The sequence below is a fragment of the Pogona vitticeps genome, chromosome 6, assembly GCF_051106095.1.
Source record: "Pogona vitticeps strain Pit_001003342236 chromosome 6, PviZW2.1, whole genome shotgun sequence".
Taxonomy (NCBI): domain Eukaryota; kingdom Metazoa; phylum Chordata; class Lepidosauria; order Squamata; family Agamidae; genus Pogona; species Pogona vitticeps.
This window is the reverse complement of record NC_135788.1, coordinates 92584826-92607303: the sequence shown is the minus strand read 5'-3', so window position 1 is coordinate 92607303 and position 22478 is coordinate 92584826. Positions and strand designations below refer to the sequence as shown.

The 22478-nt window shown below is 39.2% G+C and overlaps 1 protein-coding gene across 10 annotated transcripts in view; it reads left to right on the top strand.

Annotated features, from left to right (window-relative positions):
- The first annotated feature begins 5033 nt into the window (after positions 1-5033).
- The window catches only part of SMARCE1 (SWI/SNF related BAF chromatin remodeling complex subunit E1), a 31974-nt gene continuing 14529 nt past the window's right edge, over positions 5034-22478 (top strand). For 2 of the 10 annotated variants that reach the window (XM_078377866.1, XM_020785472.3), the window contains exons 1-4: positions 5041-5192; positions 10319-10361; positions 12002-12045; positions 18254-18358. In XM_078377866.1, the coding sequence (XP_078233992.1) occupies positions 10355-10361; positions 12002-12045; positions 18254-18358 (156 nt within the window). In that variant the 5' untranslated portion in view covers positions 5041-5192; positions 10319-10354. Of the gene's footprint in view, positions 5401-10318; positions 10362-12001; positions 12046-18253; positions 18422-22478 lie in introns of all 10 variants that reach the window. The other 8 variants (XM_020785470.3, XM_020785474.3, XM_020785471.3 and 5 more) reach the window with 8 other exon arrangements.

Genomic DNA, 22478 nt, shown 5'->3' with positions numbered 1-22478 from the left:
CCTTTGTGTATAGCTCTTGTGTTATCTTATCAGCACAACAGAATACTATGTGATAAAATAGATTGCATGGGAGGGTTCAACAACTGGATATACCGTTTGTACTATTAGTATTCAGACTTACTAGTCACCTTAAGCAGTTCAACACTCAAGACAACTTACAACTAGGAAAATGTTTATATTTCCTATGACTGAGAGGAAACTAGAAGCATCACATTCTTCTAAAATTGTGCACAGGCTAATGTGCAAATCTACAAATGGAAGAATATCTCTTTAGTTAGAAAAGCAGGGTATATATTAAAGAAATATATTCATCTTTTTAAAGGGCTTAATGTGTACCGGGAGAAATGTTCCTTACTGCAAAAGTAATCTCTGAGTCCATTCAAGCCTTGAATCATCAGTCTTTGTCAAGTGAACCCTTCATTAAGGGCCACAAGGACAATGATTTCACCCTTTAGTTTCCATGTTTGTTTTTGCCCAGACCTATCTAGTCACTGACAGCCAAAACCAGCAAATACATATTTAGGATATAGCATGCCAATTATTGCACAAGGAAAATAACTGTGAAGTTGTTGTTGTTTAGTCATTAAGTTGTGTGTAACTCTTCGTGACCCTCATGGACCAGAGCACGCCACGCCCTCCTGTCTTCCACTGCCTCCCGGAGTTGGGTCAACTTCATGTTGGTAGCTTCAGTGACACTGCCCAACCATCTCATCCTCAGTTGTCCCCTTCTCTTGCCTTCACACTTTCCCAACATCAGGGTCTTTTCCAGGGAGTCTTCTCTTCCCAAGAGATGGCCAAAGTATTGGAGTCTCAGCTTCAGGATCTGTCCTTCCAGTGAGAACTCAGGGTTGATTTCCTTCAGAATGGATACATTTGTTCTCTTTGCAATCCAGGGGACTCTTAAGAGTCTCCTCCAGCACCACAATTCAAAAGCATCAAGTCTTTGGCGGTCAGCATTCTTTATGGCCCAGCCCTCACTTCCATACATCGATACTGGAAAAACCATGGTCGACACGGTCAAAGGCTCCTGTGTAGTCAATGAAGCAGAAGTAGATGTTTTACTGGAACTCTCTGGCTTTCTCCATAATGCAGCGCATGTTAGCAATTTGGTCTCCAGTTCCTCTGCCCCTTCGAAATCCAGCTTGTAATTCTGGGAGTTCTCGGTCCACATACAGTACTGTACTGCTGAATCCTGCCTTGGAGGATTTTGAGCATAACCTTGCTAGCATGTTAAATGAGTGCAATTGTACGATAGTTGGAGCACTCTTTGGCACTGCCCTTCTTTGGGATGGGGATGCAGACTGATCTTTTCCAGTCCTCTGGCCACTGCTGAGTTTTCCAAGCTTACTGGCATATTGAGTGTAGCATCTTAACAGCGTCATCTTTTAAGATTTTAAATAGTTTGACTGGAATGCCATCACCTCCACTGGCCTTGTTGTTAGCCATGCTTTCTAAGGCCCACTTGACTTCACTCTCCAGGATGTCTAGCTCAAAGTCAGCAACGACACTATCTGGGTTGTCCAGGACATCCAGATCTTTCTGGAATTACTGTAATTCCTCTCTGAAATACTAGAATTGAAACAAATGCTTTCCAGTGTTACACAAGCTTTGCTACAGATTCAAAAAGGAAGCCCCATCCATCAGATCATTGTCAGCTATGATAATCTTATTTCCTGTCTTCAAGAATGACAACCTTATTCCTGAAGCCAGAATGTCTTATAACAAAATTATTTAAAGAAATAAGAAGGGCAGATAGAATCTTATGCATTGCTTTTTACTGAAGTGCATACAGCCGACTTGGCAAACAAAACAAACAGCCAACATTCAAGGGAAATAACTATACACACCCCTTATCAAAAATAAGTATTTCGTATAAGTCCTTAGTCATATTTCAGATGTTTGTCTTTATCCAGACATGTCAAAGAACGCTGACAGACTGTTTCCATCCAAATACACACAACAGAACCCCACTCCCAGGAAATTGTCACATTGGTATGATAAACGTAGTCACTTAATCTGACTTCAAAGTATTAATTACTACCAGTTTTAATAGAGAAAAGAAAATACCTTTTGGGATGACTTGACACTTGGCTGCTTCTCCAGACAGCATTTATTTATTTAAAGACATTACGTAGTCCTTGAAATTTTCTTTGTATTTGCTTTCCATCCAGACTTATTTTTTTAATAGCTTAGTCCTTTTCATTCAAAAGGCTTGTAATAAATAGCAATATTTTTTAAACAAAGATATTTCTTTTTGGATAGTTGCATGAACAAAAAATATAAGAACACTAAAATGTCTGGCAGACAATTTAAGGGAAGGTTTAAATGTTGAGGTAGCAGCCATCATGTCTTACTTTCTTTAGTTTTCACTCACTGATCTTCTTTCTGTTCTTACAGATGTCATTCTAGCAGCAGGTGAAAGACAGCATTTTAGAGGAAGGCAAATTAGGCCCAGGGGCTCCAGTTGCTGACCTGTAAAGCAAGTTGTACTTTTTTCTTAGTTTGCACTAATAATTTAGCTACCTATATATACACACCTTCAACTAAGGCATTAAGAATTATGGTAAACAGCTAGCAGCATCCAAGTCCCTAAAATTCATGGCCAAATATGAGAAGAAATGTGCTTCTATGATGTAATAGAAACATAGGAGAGAAGATTGGAAGCTGGGATTTCTTCTGGGTCAACAGACTTGGAAACTGAATTAAGAGCATCTACTTAAATGGTCCCAGAATCCAATACTATCTGGTCTTTTGAAGACCAGGCAGACAGTGAAATGTGCACAACAGCTGAAGTGGTTACCATCATTCCTGCTAAGGTTCACATTGCATGTGGCTTACCTGCAATGGACATAACCCTTGGGGAACTCTTCCAGCCCCTACACTGCTGCAAGAGATTGTGGAAGTCTCATCACCAGTCAGCTATTTTTTTTCTTCCTTCCCTGGTTGCTCCAAATTACACAATGGGCCTACATGCATGCACCTCTTACCCAGTTCCCTACCCATACTCGAAAATTTGGTGCACTCATGCAATACATGTGCAACACACTTGGAACTTTGCACTAAACCAGTGAGCAATGACATGAGGTGAAACCAGGTTCAAATGAGATGTATGTCCAAGCTTTAAAGCCACCTCATACATAAAAATTAAACTTTCTCCTCCAATATCCTTTCTTGGATATTTATCACTGTGACTTGTGTTGTTTTTAAGAAGAAAGGTGGGATATAAATACAGTATTTTAAATAAATAAATAGGTATCCGCAGCACAGCAATTCTCAAGATACCAGATGGCATCCTAAGACTCTGTGATCCTGTCAGAAACATGCCATCTGTAAGATTTTCCTCATCACATTGGTGAGGGAATTAGCTGATGCTGTTGCTCAATGATGGCACTTCTGAAAGCAGTAGCCATGGTAATTCAGTCCTATTTAAGATTGTCAAAAGTATTGCATTCCTTGAGATTTCAAAGCCAACACCTGAAACTAAGCAATAGGTTCTTGTGATGTCACACGAATTTGCCTTTGTGATATCCTACGTATGAGAGCTTTTAAAAGTACAGAGATGAGGTAAGTGAGGGCTGTGCAGGGTTTTGGAACTGTTTCTGAACCAACAAATTCTGGGAAGGGAGAAGTGAGGGAAAGCATTTTTCAACAGCTGGGCTGATAGCAAAAGACATCTAGCAGCTTTACTGGTTCTTGGTATTCCCACTAGGGCTTTGATCCTGTGTGGCCTTACCTAAGAACACTTGACACATGAGTTGTCCTAAGCTGCTGCTGGAGCTTGTGAAAAGCTCTTCACCAGCTCATGAGAACTGTTTCCTCAAGCTCTAAGCTGCAGCTATCTGAATTTGTGCAACAGGAAGATGCAGTCTTGCTGCTGTCACACCACACCACATATTGCTTCAAATTGTCTGAACAGCACAAGTACACACATTCATTGGCTCTCCCCTCAGTCCTCTCTCTCTCAGCATTTTGGTACCCTGACACTATGAAAGTGCACTCCTCTGGCACCAGCTAAGAACCCCTGGGGCGAGAATCCAGACCTTATTTATTTGATTTATATAACTCCCTTTAAGTGACCTTAAAGCTAAGTCACAGGATGGGAGGGGCGATCAAAGCTGCTGCTTCTCCAGAAGCTTCTGCCTGGTATACTTTTCCCCCCCTTCCCACGGGAGACTTGGGGAGGCATAGCAATCCCTAAGATGTCCCGCCAACACTAGCCCTGCTTCTGTGTGACCTGTATTGGGTTGTGAGATAATCACCTTGGGCTGCTGAGAAAACTACAGTCTTAAAAAGGCATAGGCAGGGCCCAAGAAAAATTCAAGAGTTCAGCTCAGAATTTAGAAAGTTACCACTAAAGTTTCTAGCCCTCCAAAAGTACTGTTGTTTTATTAACGAATTTCAGTTTCCAGTGCCCACCATTTTCAGGGGGGAAACCCCTGTAAGTTTTATATTGAGCACGTAAGCCCCATAAGGGGAAATCCCCCCAAAAATTCTGTAAGAGGAATACGTATCATTCACTTTTAGTAGTTTAAAAACAGCAACACTACAGACGCCTTTGTCCTGTGAAAGGATCACAGCGTGTGGCAATGCCTCGGTATCTCTAGCAGCGTCAATATATTGAGAGAAGGGGAGTTTAATTTCTTACGAGGCTTTCAAAAAGCATTACTAAGCTGACAGAAACTTTAAAAAAAATTTTTAAAGGGATGAACGACAATTTAAAATTCCAAATGTGAGCCACTCTGCCTATGGACTCTATGGTTTATTCCCTCTATGAAGTTCAGCCTATACCTTTCATTGGATTACGTCATGACACCCTCACATGACCTATCACGCACCACCCTCTCCTTTCACCTCCCGCCCCTTCTCCTAAGGTAAATATAGTAGTGTAAACAGATTAGGTGTTTCGCTGAGGCCTCATGGTCCCTTCTTTTCGGGGAAAAAGCAAAATAAAATTGAAGAACATCTCCTTTCTAAACGGGAAACTCATTTGTGGATAGTGGTACCTGATGGGTCTTGTTTAGATTTTGCCCCCTTTTTTTGGCCTGTCAGGGGAAGGTTTGTGTGGAAAGTACGGAAACGGAAGGTGCCGTCGCCGCCTTTCCTCGTCTGCTTCTCCATCCTCACCCCCTACCTCCATCGTTTCCTTCGGATTAGAGACAAAGAAACAAGGCCTGAGGCCTACATTCAAGCTGGTGAGTGGAAAGGGCCTAGACGAGACTTGGTTTTGGAGAGATGAAGGAAAGATAAACCCAGGTCGTCGTCTCCCCCCCCCCTTAGTAACCACCAGTCTGCTCTCCCCCTTGTCCCTGTTAAAGTGATGCTGGCCACCTTCATAGCCGTGTGAGGAAGACTTGGGTCCCGTTTTCTTGCTTTCCCCCGCTGCGAAACAGTAACGAGAAGGTTGGGAGCCTGCCAGCACTTATTTATTTATGTATCTTGCGCTTTTAATGGCTGGGGTTTTGTTCTTTTTTTAAAAAGCAGATAAATGGAGTAGCGTAAATATACGTCCGAAAGCGAGCCTTGTATTCTCTGAAAGCATAAACTCGATTTATGAACACCCAGAAATGCTGTTTAAATTGAAGCTGGGAGTGAGTGTGTGGTTTTCCAGATGTTGGACTACAGTTTCCATAATTCTCTCTCTCCGTTTATTGTTCTGGCTGGGGAGGAGGGGGTGGTAGTCTAGCAACATATGGCCCTTATCAGGGATTTGAATGTTCAGAATCAATTAGGTGTCATACCTAGGTTACCAGACCAAGGGTAAATAGGAGACACCATGATCTTTCGGTGTCTAGAAAGTACAAATAACTGTATTGTATAGGCAATGTAAAAGAAAATAGACTCCATTAAATCCTTTGTCTGCTGTGAAGGTGCATCATTCTAAGGAATCTTTTTACTTATATTATACAGTACTAATGTTATACTATTTTATGCCATGTAAGTGAGTGGTGATTTACAAAGTAATACTGCATAGGTTTCTGCACAGGTGGACTTATAAATGCATATGTCAAATCAAAAGGAGATAACAGAGATGTAAATGCAGAATGAGAATAATGTGTGGTTATTTTATTTATGTGTACTTAGCACATAGTCTAATTCAAAAGTAATTCTAGTAATTATGTGGATCTTATTCTATAGTATGTTGAGTGATTATGTATATACGTATCAAGTTGTGAGGTTAAGAGATTTATTGAATGGTTTCCTTGAAAAATAATATTATAAATAATTATTTACTAACCCTAAAAAAATAAGCTGCAGCTTGTGGCTAGCAAAAAGTAGTAGCAATAAAGTAGCATGTTAAAGAGTTCACAGTACAGATAATTTCAGATGACTCAAGCTAGCTTAGAAAGCTATACAGTATTTCGTTTGGTCCATCCAGACCAATATTGTACATTGGCTGATGGTGGATCTCAGAGTTATCATGCATTAATCTTTCAATAGTAAAATCCAGTGTACGGGCACAGAAAACAGTAACATCCTTTCATTTCAGTACCATATATAAATACTGTATTTAAAAAGGACTGCATGTGGAATGCTTCCCTTGTTGTTATTCTTTAGTTGTTAAGTCATGTCTCCTGTTTTCCACTCCCTCCTGGACTTTGGTCAGATTCATATTGACACTGTCCAGCCTCAGCTTCAGGATCTGTCCTGCCAGTGAGCACTCAGGGTTGATTTCCTTCAGAATACAGTAGATAGGTTTGATCTCCTTGCAGTTCAGGGGACTCTCAAGAGTCTCCTCCAGCACCACAATGCAAAAGAATCAATTCCTCAGTGGTCAGCCTTCTTTATGGTCCAGCTCTCACTTCCATAAATTGCTGCTGGAAAAACCATAGCTTTGACTATGTGGACCTTTGTCGGCAAGGTAATGTCCCTACTTTTTAACATTAATTTCGTGGCTGCTGTCACCATCTGCAGTAATCATGGAGCCCAAAAAGGTGAAATCTGTTACTGCCTCCATATCTTCCCCTTCTATTTGCCAGGAGGTGATGAGACCAGTGGCCATTATCTTAGTTTTTTGGATGTTGAGCTTCAGATCATTTTTTGCACTCTCCCCTTTCACCCTCATTAAGAGATTCTTTAATTCTTCCTCACTTTCTGCCCTCAGAGTGGTATCATCTGCATATCGGAGGTTGTTGATATTTCTTCCAGCAATCTTAATTCCGGTTTGGGATTCATCCAGTTCAGCACGATGTATTCTGCATATATGTTAAATAAGCAGGGAAACAATATACAGCCTTGTCGTACTCCTTTCCCAATTTTGAACCAATCAGTTGTTCCGTGACCAGTTCTGAGAGGAAATCTCACCAGGTTCTAACTGTTGCTTCCTGTCCCACATATAGATTTCTCAGTAGATAGATAAGGTCGTCAGGTGTTCTCATTTCTTTAAGAACTTGCCATAGTTTGTTGTGGTCGTACAGTCAAAGTCTTTTGCATAGTCAATGAAGCAGAAGTAGATGTTTTTCTGGAACTCTCTGGCTTCTCCATAATCCAGCGCATGTTAGCAATTTTGTCTCTAGTTCCTCTGCCCCTTTGAAATCCAGCTTGTACATCTGGGTGCTCCCCTAAGGTAAAGGTAAAGGTTCCCCTTGACAAATTTTGTCCAGTCGTGTTCGACTCTAGGGGGCGGTGCTCATCCCCGTTTCCAAGCCATAGAGCCAGCGTTTTGTCCGAAGACACTCTTCCGTGGTCACATGGCCAGTGCGACTTAGACACGGAACGCTGTTACCTTCCCACCGAGGTGGTCCCTTTTTATCTACTCGCATTTACATGCTTCCGAACCGCTAGGTTGGCGGGAGCTGGGACAAGTGATGGGCGCTCACTCCGTCACATGGATTTGATCTTGCGACTGCTGCTCTTCTGACCCTGCAGCACAGGCTTCTGCGGTTTAGCCCACAGCGCCACCACGTCCCTCTGGGTGCTCCCCTAATTAAAACTATTTCTAAGAGAAACTAGCAAGTCAAAGAGAATGTTTTTTTCCCAAAGAATGCAAAGGCAGTACCACAGATTTTCTGTATTTCATGGGTACTTTTTATGCGCCATCAAGTACAGTGGTGCCCTGCTTGACGACGACCCCGTTAGACGACGAAATCACCTTCGATGACTTTTTTGTGATCGCAAATTGATGTTTCTATGGGGTTTTTTTTCGCTTTACGTCATTTCGGTCCCTGCTTTGGGAACCGTTTTTTTGCTGGACGACAATTAAAAACAGCGTATCAGCGCTTTGCAAAATGGCTCCCCGCTGTTTTCCGGACCTATTTTCGCAACACATGGCCGCCCTATGGAGGATCTTCACTGGATGATCAGGTATTTCCCACACTGGAACGCAGTAACCAGTTTTCAATGCATTCCAATTTTTTTTTTCTTGACGACAATTTCGCTTAATGGCGATTTTCCTGGAATGGTTTATTGTCGACAAGCGGGTTACCACTGTAGCTTCTACCTTTCAAAAACCCTGTGACTTAGTCTGATAATTAGCAGCCCTACTAAGATCGTGCAAAGCAAGGTTGTGGCTTCCCATGCATTGAGTCAATCCATCTACAGTATTGTTTGGTCCTCCTTTTTTCGTACTATCTTCAATTTTCTTTGCATTATTGCCTTTTCCAACGAGACTTTTCATGATATGTCCAAAGTACAATAACTTCCATTTAGTCATTTTAGCTTCTAGTGAGAATTCAGATATGATTTGATTTAGATCCATTTATTTGTCTTTCTGGTGGTCCATGGTATTCAGTTTTCCATTACTGCATTTCAAATGATTTTTTTGACATTTCTCTTTTTCATCTGTATTTCACATCTGTATGTATTAATCACGAATGCCATAATGTGGATAGCCTTGGTCTTCTGCAATACATCCTTATTTCAAGATTCAGTTGCACTTGAGGATCTTTTCTGTTTCCGAAACTGATCCTAAACTTACTGTTGAGTTTTTCTTAAAAGCACCATAGCTCCATAGTGCTCATGATTGGTGGTTGTGAAATGTGTTCCTTGTCATTGCCTCAACAGAGATACAGTATATTGTTTCTGTATATGGAGTCAGAGTAGATTTGAACAATTTACTCCATAGACTGCAAGCAATCTTAAGCATCACTTCTAGACTACCTCTGCTTGTACTGTATATTAATTCCTGTAAAGCAAGATATCTTTATACATAGGGTGATCCTGCTGTTTCCTCATATTATGTATTTCTGTGTTAGAGAAATGAAGGGGAGAAAAAATTGTTGGCATTACCTCACTTCTATTCACTTTGTTACAGATATCTCCTCCTTTGTGGTACAGTGGTGCCTCGACTTAGGAAATTAAACCGTATTAGAACAGTGGCCGTAACTCGAAATTTTCGTAAATCGAAGCAGCATTTCCCATTGAAATGCATGGGAATGGGATTAATCCTTTCCAGCATTTCAAAAAAATAAAAAAAATTAAAGTACACAGAAAGCCCCATCGGAAGGCGCTGAGGCTTTTAAAAAAAACAACCAAAAATAAACAGAGCAAGCCCCAAAGGCTGCAAAAAAAAAAAAAACCTCAACAACCAAAAATAAACATTGAGCAAGCCCCATGCTGGGACTGCAAAAAACAACATAACACAGAAACAACCCCCCTCAGTCGAAACACACTGTGCAAAACCCACCCAGAAGTTTCTAAAAAAGGAAAAAGCAGCCCCTTGCCGGGCAGATAGAAGACTCCTCCAATGGCACTCAGTCCCAGTGGGGAGCCGCCTCCTGCACCGCTGCCACAACGCCCCGTCCACGGAGGAGCCCCTCCCACCCGTGTGCCTCAGCCCAGCGCCTTTAGCCGCCCTTACTTATGAGTAGAGCCGTGCCTTCTGCACCAGCTTCCTGCGCCCGCCGGCAATCTGGAGCTGCCCCCACCTCTCCTTCCTCCTCCTGCCCCGCAGGAGTAAAAGATTCCTTGACCCCCCTGCTCTAACCATTGGGGCGAAAGAGCTACAAAGAAGCAGCCTCTTCGCCACCAACGGTTTGAATTTCCCGCCCTTTCCCCCTGCCTTTTTCTGTTCTTAGGTCGAAGCTTTGGCCGCAAATTGAAGCAAAATTTTGCGACCGGAGCTTTTCGTAACCCGAAATTTTTGTAGGTAAGGGCGTTCGTAAGTCGAAGCATCACTGTATTTGGCAACTGTTGTAATATGCTGTGTGTCTGTGTTAAAAAGGGCAATAGTGGGACTTGTAGGGTTTATTTTGTGTGTGTGTGGCTTTGTGAAGTCTATCAGTGCTGTGGCTGTTCTCAATGGACTGTATTTATTCAGTTTGTTATACATTAGACTGAACTTCATTTATATCCTTGTTCTATTATTACTGCTATCTTTCAGATCAAATGTCATCTGGCTGAATGGTTATCTACCAAAATGTCAAGTAAGTTTAGCAAACGTTTTTTGTTGTTGTTTAGTTTAACATATCCATATAATCGGATCTCACAGATCATTTTATTTTGTGTCTCAGTGCTGAAGGTGGTTGTACTCTCTTAAAATCTTCATGTTTAAGTTACATACCTTTTTGGCTGCTATCCTGTCCTAACTTATTTGGGAGTAAACTCAGTTTAACTCAGGTTGATTGCTTTCTAAGTAAAACATTCATAAAGTAGAAGGTCTGGAAAGACAAAACTGTGTAGTGCAGTTCTTGTTGACACAGGAGAAACTACAAACCTTGCTCTGTGATCCACGGTCACAATATTTGTATCCATATTAGTCAACTGGTTTTAGTTTTAAACATGTGTGCACACATATTAAAGCCGTACAAAACTTTCTGACAGCTTCTACTTGCTCTAGGCAAGCCACTGATAAGATGTTTGAAGAAGGAAAAATAGCAAGAGTCATAAAGCTGTACATTCACAATATTAGGTTGGAGGCAGGCAAAGCAATTCTTAAAAGCAAATCTGTTGAATATGAAGGGCTGGCCTCAGTAACTCTGTATCTGGCTGTGGAGCCACTGACTGGGAATTCAGTTCCCCACTGTGCATCCCAGAAAAGCCAGCATGTGTGATGATGACCAAGCTACACAATCCCAGGGTGACCCAAGAAGAAGGAAATGGTAAACCACTGTTGATTACTTTCTATCTAGACAACCCTGGAAAGAGTCTCCATGTCTCAATTAACTACGGCATACAGTTATAATATAATACAGTTATAATATAATATAATATAATATATATAATATAATATAATACAGTTATAATATAATACAGTTATAATAATATTGAACATGGAATTTAAGTTTGTCATGACTTGTCCTCTTGATTCTAGTGTATGTGTTGTAATGGCTACATTTGGGTCCAATTCAGTGTTACCAAAAACAATGAAAGCAAAAAACTCTCCTTCCACTTAATGCTGTCATGACACTAATTCCCTAATTTTGGGCCCAGTGGCTAAGCTGGATGCAGGTTCTGGAAGTTTTAATCTGAGAACATTTTGGGCTCCGAGTCTATGGATCATTGCTCTGTGGGTTTTTCCTCCTACTTTTTTTGCTCCCACACACCTTGTAATATGTACTTTTCCATATGACAGAACCTTATAGATTCTGTTGGCACCAGTAGAATCCTTGTTGCACTCGGTCCGTATATTATTGCTTTCTTTCCTTCACTGGTTTCGGAAGTTAGATAAATGGTACATGCATCTTGCGTGATACATGTGCAGATTTTTCTCATTAACGTAGTTTTCTTGTGAGAATCATGACTTGTATAAAAATGTTTCCATGTTAAAATTAAGCTTCATTTTATATAAGACTGTGTCAATTTACAGTTGTTCAGCAGTCAGTTTTGCTGTTGGAAGTAGGAAGCTTGTAAATTTGCAAGGACATGTAAGAACTGCACAAAAAATTCATATAGAGCTTGGAAACTCTATAATTGTATTTAGATTATTAGCACAAATAAAAGCTCTTCTTTTTTTTCCTCTCTTACCAACTGACATTTTGATTTAGTTTTCCTAAATGTTTATTGCAGTCTTTGAGTTCTAGCTCATTTATAAAAACATTCCTCTTTCCTTTTCTTTTTGAAACAGAAAGGCCATCTTATGCCCCACCACCCACCCCAGCCCCCACAACCGTAAGTATGGGAGTATTTTTTTTTCTTATTTCACAAACTCTGAAGTCTGATTTTATTTTAGCTTCACTCCAAAGAGAAAATATCAGGAATTCTGCACACAGAATCAGTCCAGAGGTTCCTTTCACCCACTATGATGAAGTCTGATACAAATCCATACCACAGACGTCTTTCCAACCCTACTTCTGTAGTGCTATTAGCTAGAATTAGAACTTGCGGCTTCATGCATACAGAATGTCTGTCTTCAGGCTATAATTGTAGCATACATTTGACATCAGTTTTCAAAGAAGTTCATATTTGTTTTGCTTGTTGGAGCTATTCCTTTACATGACCTTACTACACCCCAAAACGTCTTAAAGCTAAATAATTTGTCAAAAATGTCGCTGTGTGTTTTTTTGAAACCTGGGAAAATGCAAGCCATGGCTTTGAAAAAGTGTTCATATGAGTATGTGTGTATTGACAATAATAAAGATGTGTGGTTTTTCCTCTGTTCTAGATTTTTATTCTAAAGTGACATGTTGCAGCAGATATGGGAGAATTTTTTTCTTGCAGCTACTAAGTCACAAAATTAAAAGGCATGGCCATGCTGAAACTTGACAGTTCAGTTCTAATCAAAAGCAGTGGATTGGAGTGACCAATACACAGGCAATGTATGACTCCTCTCCCGGTTTCTTTGGTGTCCCACTATCACCAGATTTGCTACCCTGTAGAAGCAAGATGCGTGTTCTCTGCATACCTTTTTAAAGAAAAATTGTCCTCTTTTGCTGCCATTGCACTGTCAAAATTAAATGAAGAATTACCAAGTTTGCAGCACAGGAGTAGGGGAAAACCTTCAGTGGATTCATGGAAGGGATAGTGCATGGCTTCCATCTCTCCTGTAGAGTAGCTTTCTGATTAAAAATGTAGAGAATATTTGTGTATACAATGAGTAAAACAAAGAACAGAAGGTGAAGTCTCCTAGAGACTTGTTCATGACTTGTTGCTTTGGTGCTGAGAGATATCTGAAGACTACATGCAGAGTCAAGCTGCAACTTGTTCACTTACTACACCAATGCAGTGATTTCTGTATGTATTACTCACCATTCCCACGTGGACACAGGATAGATAATAAGTTACCATACTATCCATACAAAACCAGTAATAATAACCACAATCAGAAACAGTGGCATCTTAAAGATACTGAGGCATTGTCTGAGGAGGTGGACTTGATCCATGATGAGTCACATGAATAGATACCAGACTTTAAGGCAGCACTATGTTTACTGGTGGTGTTTTGGTTTTGTCTAGTAATGTTTGCACATACTTACATGGTGCACATACTCACTTTCAACCTGAAAGTTACCAGAACGGTGTATCAACTATACAAGAGTGACACTTGTATGTATTTGGATATTATCCCTGTCAAATATTTGACATGTTTTTGGTAAACACAAACACTCCATCAAAACAAAAAGCCTACTTACTTCAAGTTTGTGAATTTCAGGGAATTTTAGATCTGGTTGTTTCCAGCACTGAAAATACTGGAGAGAAGCATGAACTGAATCGTCTCTTTACCTTTCTCTCACACAATAGTATTCTTCCCCTTTGATTTCTTCTTACCTTTGAATTACAGTCTTGCTTTGTTTTGTGCAGAATAATCAAGGTGTTGCTATTTAAGAGTTACATCCTCACCACCACCACCAGTTGCCATTTTAGCTGGGACACAACTATTAGAAGTGATTTACTGCCGACCTGAGGTCTCATTTCTTATTACCTAAAGCCCATTGTGACTTAATCTGCTTTCCATTCTGTTTATATTGAATTCAGTCTCCATTAGCTAAAGTTGTATAATTCAACTGTTCCATCAAATTAGTTGAATAACATTTATATTAAAAATAATTATTTCCAAGAAATTGGTTTAGCCTTGGGCTTTCACTATGCAGTGCCTCCCTCCCCAGTGACATCTCTGAGTGCTTTCTATTTTGCTCCCAAGAGAGACAAAATGTTGTGGATGTGCAAACCATCCTTTCTCTTTGGAATTGCAGGGCTTCATAGTTTCTGAAAGCAAATTCATTTGATTATGCAGGACATGGAGAGCATGTGGCCCTCCATATGTTGCAAAACACCCATTATCCCTCATTATTGGCCATAGCGGGGACTACACATTTCACATCACTGCCTTCAAGTAATTTTTTGTTGTTAAACAGGTGGGGAGTTTTAATGCTAGTTTAGTTAGTTATGGCCGCAGAGTCGGAGGTTGGGAGTTCAGTTCCCCACTGAGCATCAGGGAAGAGCTTGCCTGCACAATCCAGTCCCAGGATGTCCCCAGAAGAAGGGAATAGTAAACTACTGCAAATTCTCTGCCTAGAAAAATCTGGAAAGGGTCATCAGAAGTGACTTGATGGTGTGCCACTATGATGAAGATGAAGATCATTAACATATTATATGTTGACCTGAGACATCCAAGGTAGAAAGAATAGCTAGAGAATTTTTTTAAGTGCTATCACTTGTCGCCAAGATAAATCTATGTAAATATTTCTTTACTAAATTATTTTCTCTAATATTTCAGCAAGGTAACCATGATGATCCATTTCAACAATAACAGCAAAACAAATAAAAATATTGTGGCATCTTTAAGACAAAACACAGATATAATGTGATATAGTGAATAGACTGTTGCACTAGGATTCGGGAGATCTAGGTTCAAATCCTGCTTATTCTAGAAATTCACTTGGGGGAGTGGAACTAACTGGTAAAGCCCTAACCCTAAACATGTCACTTACCTGAAAAGCCCAATTAGAGTAATTATAAATCAGTACCAACTTGACAGGACATAATTCACAGATCAAATTTAGGATGAATGCTCTCTAGAAGCAAAGATAATTGACAATTGTTCTTTGGGAACATGCTGAAAATACAAGATTCACTGGACAGACACAATTTATTCTGGATTACAATCTACCTCTTTCATAAATGTCTTTTTTGAAGAAGAAGTGGACTGTAATCTGTGAAAACTCACACTGAAAATTGTTGTTCTTAAATATGCCACTTTTGCCTTTTGCTTTTATACTTTACAATAATTCTTAATGAGAAATACTATTTTAAAATAGTTTCACAACTTCCAGATGGTCAAAAATTTAGTATTTAAAAACAGTGACATAAGAGGTCTTAAAAATGAAGCATTTAAAAGTACAAGTGTCTTTGGTCCACTAAGGACATCATCTTAGCCTCAGAAATCATTGTGTTGTGTGAAATAGATGTTGTGGAGTCCATTAGAAACCCAAAGGGATCAGATACTGTGGGGAACCAACGGTTGTAATGAATGGGTTCATTACATACCAGATCTTCGGTTTATGAGAATATTGAAAGGGTTAATGAAATATTTTATAGCTTAATAAAGAGAAGTTACTATTCATTGTTAGAAATATCTTCTCAATTGCTCAAATCCAAAATGGCTTCAAGAAACAGGCAAATATGCTTTTTGTACTCAATGCCAGTGACTAAACCAACAAAACATTCTACTGTACTTTATTCCTCTAGCATTAAGGGATTCCAGGTGTTATTCCTACATTTGTATCCTGCCCTTCACTGTAGAGCTGACACCTGCATTTTAACCAGTCAGCAACTCTGTTAGTTAGGTTGCCCTTGGAAAGTAACTTGTCCAGGGTCCTGCAATGTGTTCCTGGCTGAATAGAGGTTTGGACTTGGTTCTTCTGGAGCAAAATGGGCATTGGATCTCTTGCATTGCAGAGGACCATGCTCAACTGTATCTTCTATTTCTAAAACTTCTTTCATTTAAAAATTGTAAGGCACTTGACGTATTTCACAAACATATCACATGACAACTTGGAGCACTGAAATATTTTTGTTCAGATTGGTCTTGACTTCAGCAGTAAGCCAAGCATATCATTGGGATTTTCACTTTTTTACTTCTTGTAAGTTGCTACTAAATTAACTTAGTGTTTTAAAGACATGCTAATAGGGAACTCACATTTCCTTTAGTCTGCCTGTAGTTTATTCTCAAAGTATTTTTAAGTATTTTGCCTTAATTTTTGAAAATATGGACTGTTGTCTGTATATGTGAAACATTTTAGCAGTCATTGGAGTTAACTTTAATTAATTGATTTCAATATTGTCCCATAGATCGTAGGTAACTCTGGAGTTTATTGCTCTTCCAGTCCCCTTCAAAAAAATAATAATTTGCCCTTGTTCCTTTAAATAGTTATTTTTGTAAAATAAAAACTTTAGTTTTTTTTAGCTTTTACAAATTCATGATGCATTTGAACAAATTAGCCCTTTTGTCATTGATTGATCTGGTACATGGTATACAGTATTTGGAAAGCTGGAATTTGCTTGCCATTTTGGAATATTTGGAGAGCATCAGGCTTTAATAACCAGATTTGTTTTAATTTTTTTTTCTTCCCTGAAAAATAAACATGTAGAAAGTCACAGAAATAGGAAGAATCCATATGTGGACAAGATCTTCTAGCATTCTACTTTCTGGCTCCTCAGCAGCACCTCTTTCTGTAAAAGCTTCAAATACTTTTGGTTGGATTTTTAAAACACAATTTGTGTCGTGGGCAGTCTCGGGGCGTTTTCTGTCTCTTGAGTCACTTTTATGTGCCCTTTGGACTTTCTTCATTCTCTGTGTACATTTTAACTCTAAATTAGGAATTCTCATGGCTTTGCTCACTCAAGAAGACTGAGAATGACAGTCTTGTGGGAATGGTAAGAACTCCTCTCTGAACTCCCTCATTTCAGGTCTACTCTTTCCTTTAGCATTCAGATACTACAGGTTCTCATTTCTGTAATCAAAGCATGTGTATTTGTGCTCAAACACTTTCTGCTGCTTTTCCAAAATGGTGTTCTCCATTTTGTGTACATTGAAGAAAGGGAAGGGAGATATGGGAGATGTGTATTATTATGTGGAAATAAAGTAATTGCTTGTTTGGATTCTTATTCTTTGGGATGGCAACTAATTTTGATATTGCACAGTACAACAATATTGGCACAAACTTTTACAGTAGCATATACTATAACTGGTATAAGTTGTATCCAGAACTGGAACAGTCCCATATCAAAACCTGGATATCTAGAAGTGTCTTATTTAATGCATTTTTCCATTTTCTTCTGCTCTTATTTTGGGAACAGGTGCATAGTCTGTTTCCAACTCAACTCCTTTTATCTTCATACCAACCCTATGGGATAAGTTAAGCTGTGGGAGAAGGATTGACTTCACATCATACAATTGTCTTTTGCTTGTTCATGGACCCCTTTTGTATGAGCCACAGTTAAACCTGAACACCTCTCATTAATCATTATCTCATTGAAACAGGAAAACTGCATTAATTAGAGGTTTTCAGTTTGTGTTATAATGCACACAAATAAATAAATGGTGCAGTCTGTTGTATATCTCTGCTTAATAAAATTATATGTTGTTATATAAACACAACTAATGAATTCCTTCCATGGGATGGCAAGAACTTGTAACCCTCTTATGAGCACATTACTACTGCTGTACCAGCAGTGGCTGTCTAATGTTGATCCTAAAGAAACTTGAAATGCATTTGAGCCTTGTGCAGGGCTAGGCCCCCAGCATACTTGGTAGCATCTGAAACGGGTAAGATTCTCAAGTGTTTCTTTTTATGGTTCTTTAGAAAATATATATATTCAAGTTGGTACAGTTAGAGGATCCAATTTTGTGCCTGTGTGTGTTCATTGTGCCAGATTTCCCTTCTGAAATGAAAGGTGAACACTGCTGATGTAGGATAGAAACTTATATTTAACAAAACAAGACAGAAAAATATGCACAATTCTGCACAGACACCATTGCTGCTAAATGCTGTGAAGAAGGACTCTTTTCCTCCTCTTATTTCACCTTCCCACCTGATGGATCTAGTTTTGGGAAAGTGTTTGTGTGTTTTTGATAACCTAGTTTCCTCTGAAATAGATCATAAATCGTTTAATTTGTTATTGCCATTCTTGGAAGTTACAGCTACACAGACTCTATAGTGACAAGAATTTAAAGAGAAGAATTCTGGTATTCTTGACAGATTTCATTCAGGCTAACTGGCTGTCTTGTGAGGGGCCTAGCTGCTGCAACACCTCATTTTGCTTGTTTAAATTTCTGGTTGCTTTTGCATGCTGTATTGCAAACCATTTTCATTTCTCTGTGTTCTCCTCATTGAGACTCATTTCTCATTCGTGTTTTTGTCTCATTTGTTTCCATCAGCAAATGCCCAGCACACCGGGGTTTGTGGGATACAATCCATACAGCCATCTGGCCTACAACAACTACAGGCTGGGAGGGAACCCGGGCACCAACAGCCGGGCTACGGTAGGAGAATCAACTATTACGTCATCCGGCAAACAACAGGAAGTGACCAGAAATGGCTTTAGAGTTAGGTTCTTCTGAATCTTAGCTGCTACCACTATTTATTTATTTTTTTAATATAAACATGAAAAATTAACTTGCAATTTCTTTCCCTTTCTACCTAGTCTTCCTCTCTCTCGCTGTGTAGGAACTAACTTTTAGATAATAGATTTTTTTTTGTAACAAGATTTTGGGTAAGTTCACCTGTATGTCACTTGATGACTGGAACATGAAGTTATATATGAAACGTACAATAGATGAGGCATCATTGACAGAGATCTTATGACACTTCCAGACATCTCTGACAGTGGCTTTCAGGAGAGGTGACTCACTCACTGATGTACAAATTGTCAAGTGGAAAAGCATCAAGTGATATACATACACATTTGAATTGGCCTCTCAGACCCATAGAAGCAATTTATTTAGAATGTAGACAGTTTAGCACCTTCAAGTATATCTTCTCTTATTGTGGCATGAACATTCTGAAATAATGCCATATGGATGAAGCTATCTGAGAAGATGATGAAATTATAAACACAAAGAGGCTGAGCCAAAACTGAGGGGGATGAGCAAAGCAAAATTACAGATAGGAGAGCGTTTTTTTAAACTAAATTTGGGGAAATTAGGACATTTCCAGAGCCTTTTCTAGGGATGGACGTTGCTGAAATCAGCATCTTTCTCCTCTTCACTTGTAAAAATTAAGAGAGTTCTGGAATTGGGTAGAAGTTATACACTTCTCCATTTTTGCAAAAGAAAACTGTTTTTCATTTGCTTGTTACTTTCTTTAGACAAATGAAAATTAGGTTAGGTTCTGGAGCAAGGTCAGAATCTGGAAATTAAGAAGCAATTACCACCTTTTGAGAGAGTGCATCTGCTCCCTCCATCTTGACTCATGTGTCTAGTAAAGAAGGTTATTGCCTTGAAAATTTGGCTTCCCAAAGAATTTAATCTATAAGGTCTTACAGCCATATCCTTGCTGTTCTCACATGGGAGTCAAAGCATATCAGAACCTGCCACTGATGAATTGTTTCAGTGTGAGGGCCACTTACCTATGTATGTCTTCATTCCATGATGTGATACTAATTTTTAGGTAAGTGGTTAAGGAAGAACTGTATTAAGCATTAAAAAATCTTCATATTGGACCCTTTGGCAGAGAGGCAGATAGCTCTTGCTGTGGTCTGTGCCCTGCAACTTCAGCATACCTAGTCAATGATCTTCTGATAACTGGGAAGTGAAATGTCTTTGACTAGCCCTATGATCAATAAAGGAGACAGGTACATGTTCAATTAAAAGGGTCTCTTTATTCCCAATTATCCATGATTATGGGTCTGTAATAAGCCATAGAGCACCACTAGTTCTCACTAAGCCGCTACACTTTACTATACAGCTTCTGTGCAGGGGCTCACAAAGTGGAATATTCCTGCATACAATGTTCTCAGGGTATGAAGCTCAAGCCAATTCGAGAAGGCTTTTCCCTAACATGTTCAGTTTCTATGGCTGTAAATTTTCTTTTTGTATGAGTGAATATTATATAAACCAGACGTGATGTTGCCCTTTTTAAATAGGAACTGGGCCTTATTTTTAATTAACTGCTATACAGATGGTTTAACCAAATGCCATCCAGTGATGGCATCCAGTTTAACCAAATGCCATCCAGTGGCCCATGTTTTCACGGTTCTCTGCAAGACATTGAGTTGATAAATCAAAGGGAGCTTTCTTTTTCATTTCTCTAGTCAGCCCAAATGTGGGACACACATACACACAAAAGATGACATAAAGAAAGATGAAAACAAATAGCAGAGGGATAGGAAACTAAACACAGTTACAATGGTGAGGATGCATTTAAGAAGAAATTTTATTGAGCTCATTGGGGCCTTCATTTGTTTAGAGACATATGAAATTGCACTAACTTTATAGGACAGTTTGTTCCAAATTTAGAAAAGAGCCTTTGAAATCAATGTTGTTAAGTTCATGTAAGTCCTGTTGATATCAATGGTTCTGTTCAGTATCTGGAACCAGCCCATGGTATTTTCCCCACTAATCATTTAAAACAATTACACCCAAATACTTTTCAATCTGATTTCAAATTCAGATTGGAATAGGGGCTTTTGTTTCACAGATTTTCATTGTATATATGTTGTGAGCATTTGCAGCTTTCTGTGCCATGTATACTTTAATATGTGTGGTTTATCTTTTTAAAATTCCTGTTTATTTATAAACATTAAATTGATTCACTAAATGTTTTCAGATCCATCTTTTGTGTGTATATCTGTATACATTTGGAATGCATACACTTCATAAACATTTTTATATTCCAGCAGAATTATGTATGCATTGACTCAGTCATAGCATTTCATAAATATGGCAAAGAAGAAAGTGGTTTTCTCTGTTCAAAATTAAAAAAGCAATTTCCAAGTGCTTCTAGAAAGGTAGAAGCCATTCTTGCCATACGTGCTTTACTTGAAACTAAGTAATTGACATTGACATGATCATTCTAAAACTGAAATCCATGTAGTGGTGTTGTATCTGCTCCATTATGCAAGTAAAATTTTGCTCACAAAGACTGCCTTTTAATTTCTGTGGAAGGCGGAAATCACATAAACTTTATCATGCACACAAGGATCTATTTTCTGCTTTGAAGTGAATGTGAAGCCCTTATGGATGATGGAGTTCTGACTGCATATCAAAGCTCCTACTGCAAGCAACTGCCTGATGACAACTACAATCAATAGTGAGATTATTTTATATTCTAAGACAGAGCTCTTCTGCTGTCTGCAACAGTTTGGAAGAGTAAGGTTTGAAGATACAGAGGTCCATTTACCATAGTTGGTACTGTATCTCCACACATAGGTATAATTGTAGGCCACAACCCTCTCCTGATAACCACATCCATGTAGAATGCTGAAGTATCCTTGGAACTAGTTTCACTGAAGTCACCAGCCTATAATGGAGAAGAACGTCCAGCAGTTGATCAATAATTCAGCTACAGTATCAGCAGATCTTTGAAATGAACAGACTTCAATTGTGGAAATGCTTATTTCAAAACAAAAATGTAGAGAGAAAGGGCCAATAACACCTCTTTGTTTTAGTGTCTTTCTTTTTCTTTCTTATCGAGTACAGGCAAGGTGATTGGCGTTTGTATAAACCTTTAATGAAGACAAAGGTCCACCCAGGAACACACAAACTTATTTGGATTTGGACAGTACAATTCGGACTCGTATGATATACAGGTTGATGGAGCAAGCTTAGCAAAGATCTTGTTCCCACAAATATTCTGAGATTCTCCCTTTTTCTGTCTTTTTGAAATAAGTGTAACTTGAGAAGGCCTTGAATGAAAGATATGTGTAGCACTTGAATTTCCTTCTTTCTGCATTTCCTAAAGTTACCTATCTCTTGTTTAGCCTTGAGGTTGCATTCACAGTTAAACGTTACTAGCCATTTGCCCCATACCTATTGCTGCAAGCTGCCCCATTGTACCCGTATTTGTTCTTCTCCATTGGTAATCTAAGGGAAGATCTCTTTTGACTATCATTGGAATGCTTAGCAACAGTTCCAAGTACAGTACTCCAAAGAAGCCAATGTAAAGGCAGTAGCACTAATCTGATGGAAGAGTCAGATGGTTGCCCTGGACAGAGACTCTCTATCAAGCAAGGAATCCTATGTTCCCTTACTTATTATAGGCCAACTACCACATTTTGTTGGGCATTCCAGATTTTGTTGGATTCATCAGTCCTAGCCAGGATAGACATAAGTGAGGGAAAGTAACAATTACAGTCCTGTGACATCAGATGGCCCCAAGTTGGCACACCCCTCTTGCAAAGGATTGTAGCATAGTCCCACTTCCCAGAGCATGGAACATCCTAAGAAAATTGAGGTTGCAATGTGAGAGTAGCTTAATTCCCTCCTGAACTGTACTTGTCAGCGCTACAGAAGTGATGCAGTGGGTACTGATCAGAATGCTGAGATTCAGCCAAGTGTTTAAAAGGTAGTGTGAATGTAGCCTCAAGTTATTAATGCATGTACAATAACAGCTGCTCTCATTAGAAAGAGAATGGACATTTGGAGCTGTGGTAATGTTGCAGCT